Genomic DNA, 2,802 nt, shown 5'->3' on the forward strand with positions numbered 1-2,802 from the left:
CCCAGGGGACACGGGGTGACACAAGGTGACAGTGGGGAAGGAGGGAGCCGGGAGAAGCCAAATGAGCAGCTGGGCTCTCCCGATGGATGTAATTTATGTCCTTTAACGTCCGGTCGAGGTCCCTGTGATGCCCCTGGGGGGTCAGGGCTCAAGCCCTGCAGGGTTTGTGCTCCCGGGTCCTTCTGAGCGGTTCCCTCCAGTGGTTTCGGGGGTGGAGGTGTGCTAAAGCCTCTCCTCTGCTCTAGGGATCGGGACAGTGCGCGGTGATGGAAGCCTTCAAGTCTCAGAACAACCTCCTCCACAGGGAGAAACCTGGTGAGTCGTGTTCAGGTGCGAGCCCTAAATATTTCCAGAGGGGCTGGCAGGGATACCTGACTGCTTTCCCATGGGCCCATCCCAGCCAAACCCAAATCCCAAAATGTTGGGATTAAGCTTGAGCATTGTCGTGGTTTGACCCTGTCTAGCAGCTAAATGTGACACCAGCCGCTCGCTCACCCTCACCCCTCCCAGGAATGGGGGTGAGAATTAAAGGGGTGAAGGGAAAAGAGACTCGGGCGTTGAGATAAGAACAATTTAATAACGAAACTGCAATAATATTGGAAATAGTAAAATATACAAATGAGTGATACACAGTGCAACTGCTCACCACCCAATGACCAAGGCTCAGCCTGATCCCAGAGCAGGGAGAGTCCTGAAATCACAATCCCAGAAAGGAAACGAGAGAGTGTCCGAGAGACTGAGTTGACCCTGACAGAGGGGTGACCCAGAGGGAGACAACCCGGAGCAAGAGAGAGAACTTCTGGGCAGCTCCTCACCTCTCTCCTGGCCATGCCGTGCATGGGATGAACAGACCATCGGCCAGTTTGTCTCAGTCCCAAACCTGAGGTCGAATCCTGGGCTGGTCACTTGGGCGGTGCTCCCTCCCAGCTCCTCCTGCCCCTGCAGACACGGGCACAGCAGAGAAGCTGAAAAGTCCTCGACTGTCCTGGCAGCAGCTCTGCCCGTCAGTGTGTGATCAGCTTCTCCTCAGCACAAACCCCAACAGCCTCACACCAGCTGCTGGGAGGAGAGTTCACTCTGTCCCAGCCCAAACCAGGACAGCATAAAACTGGGTTTAAGTTTGAGCACAAAACTTCGCACACTGCTGTTGTCCTGGGTGAGCAACCTAACAAGGGTGGTAGTGACAGCTCGGTGGGACTGCAGTTGGAATTTGGTAAGATATTGGGGGAAAGGAAGTTTGGAAAGGAGCTTTTTCTAAAAATCTGAGCTTGTTCTGCACATAGCACAGTGCCCGCGGTGGAACCGCAAATGTCGTTTGTGATTAGAGAGTCAAAGCTCCCTGGGAGAAGCTGTGAAGCAGCTGCTTGCTGTTTGATCTGCTGCGTGGGGCTAAATTTTGTTTTCTTTTTCAGATGGAGGGCCAGCGTCCGTCACTATCCCAGCCTCTCCCTTCATGCAGAAGCTTGGATTCGGCACGGGGGTCAATGTCTACTTGATGAAGAGGTGCGTGTGAGGGGTGCTCGGGAACGGGGCTTGGCATCTTTTTTTCCCTCTGGAATCATACAGAGGATGGGCAGTGATTGAGCTTAGAGCAAGAAAGCACTGCCGTCGTCCACCTTCTGGTGCTGGTGTATCCCCTCAAAGGAAGGGGGGGGATTTCCTGCTCTCCTATCTGTGCCGGAGGTATCGGTGCTGGGAAGGAGCCCATCGTTTGGGGATGAACCCCATCAGCCTGTCCCTGACCTGGAATTTGGGCATTTGTGCTCTGTTCCTGGCCCTGCTTTGGCCTGGTGAGCAAGCTGCTTCCCTCCCCGAGCCTCGGCTCCTCCACCTGAACATGAGAATTGGGAGGAATCTCCTCAAATCCTTGCAAATTTGCTGTATATGGGCAAACGTTACTGTGCACCTCTGTACGTGAGCAAACTTCAGTTTACTTTAGCCTTGTTCTTTATTAATTCCACAAATGAAAGGCAGACGCTCACCAGAATAGCTCCCTGGTGAGCTGTGAGAGCTTTAACTGCAGCACTGCTTACAAACAGAGTGGTTCTGAGACACCTGAGTTTTCCCCTGCAGATCTCCCAGAGGTTTGTCTCGCTCCCCTTGGGCTGTGAAGAAAATTAATTCCAAATGCAACAGGAGCCAGCAAAGCATCTATCAGCAGAGACTGAACGAAGAAGCCAAGATCTTAAAAAACCTCCAGCACCCCAACATCGTGGGTATGTTTCCAGCACAGCCTGTGTTCCTTAAATCACAAATCAAGCTGCTGGAGCCAGCTCCGGAGCCAGCCGATGCGACAGGAGGCTGCTGCGGGGTTTCTCTGCCCTCCCCGGCTCCGGGCTCCTCCTGCACCTGGGACTGTGGGTCACAGACCCCCCCGGTTGGGCTGTGGGAGTCTGGAGCCCTGGGGTGGGACAGCTGGGGGAGGGTCCCTGCAGGCTGGCTCTGCAGAGGGGTTGCTGGGCTGCCTGTGCCTTTGCTCGGGCCCATCGTGGGCATTATTCAATTAACTTGGTCTTTGCCCTGGCCACACCATTTCTGATTCAGGCCAGGGTGCTGTTGGCATGTGCGGTGCACTCCCAATATTTGGGATGGTTTCTATGTGCGGAATAAGGCTCCGGATCCCCCCCTGGTGACACACCTTTGGGAGTGACAATCGAGGCTCTGTCCTGCTCTTGGCTCTCAGTGGCAGGAATGTTTTGAGAATCTGCTTTAGTCTGTGTTCAGTTTCTGCTCTTATCTTGTCTAAAATCTCTCCTGCCAGTCGGAACAGCAGCTTTGTTTGATTTTATCCTTTCATTCCTG

The 2,802-nt window shown here is 53.9% G+C and overlaps 1 protein-coding gene across 1 annotated transcript in view; it reads left to right on the forward strand.

Moving 5' to 3' along the window:
* Positions 1-266: 266 nt before the first annotated feature.
* Positions 267-2,802, forward strand: part of PBK (PDZ binding kinase) — a gene marked incomplete at its 3' end in the record, with an annotated part of 6,022 nt that continues 3,486 nt past the window's right edge. The window contains exons 1-3 of the mRNA XM_010073845.1: positions 267-315; positions 1,419-1,503; positions 2,074-2,216. Coding sequence (XP_010072147.1) covers positions 267-315; positions 1,419-1,503; positions 2,074-2,216 — 277 coding nt within the window. The remainder of the gene's footprint in view (positions 316-1,418; positions 1,504-2,073; positions 2,217-2,802) is intronic.

Source organism: Pterocles gutturalis, unplaced genomic scaffold (genome assembly GCF_000699245.1).
Source record: "Pterocles gutturalis isolate BGI_N339 unplaced genomic scaffold, ASM69924v1 scaffold45372, whole genome shotgun sequence".
Classification (NCBI taxonomy): Eukaryota; Metazoa; Chordata; class Aves; order Pterocliformes; family Pteroclidae; genus Pterocles; species Pterocles gutturalis.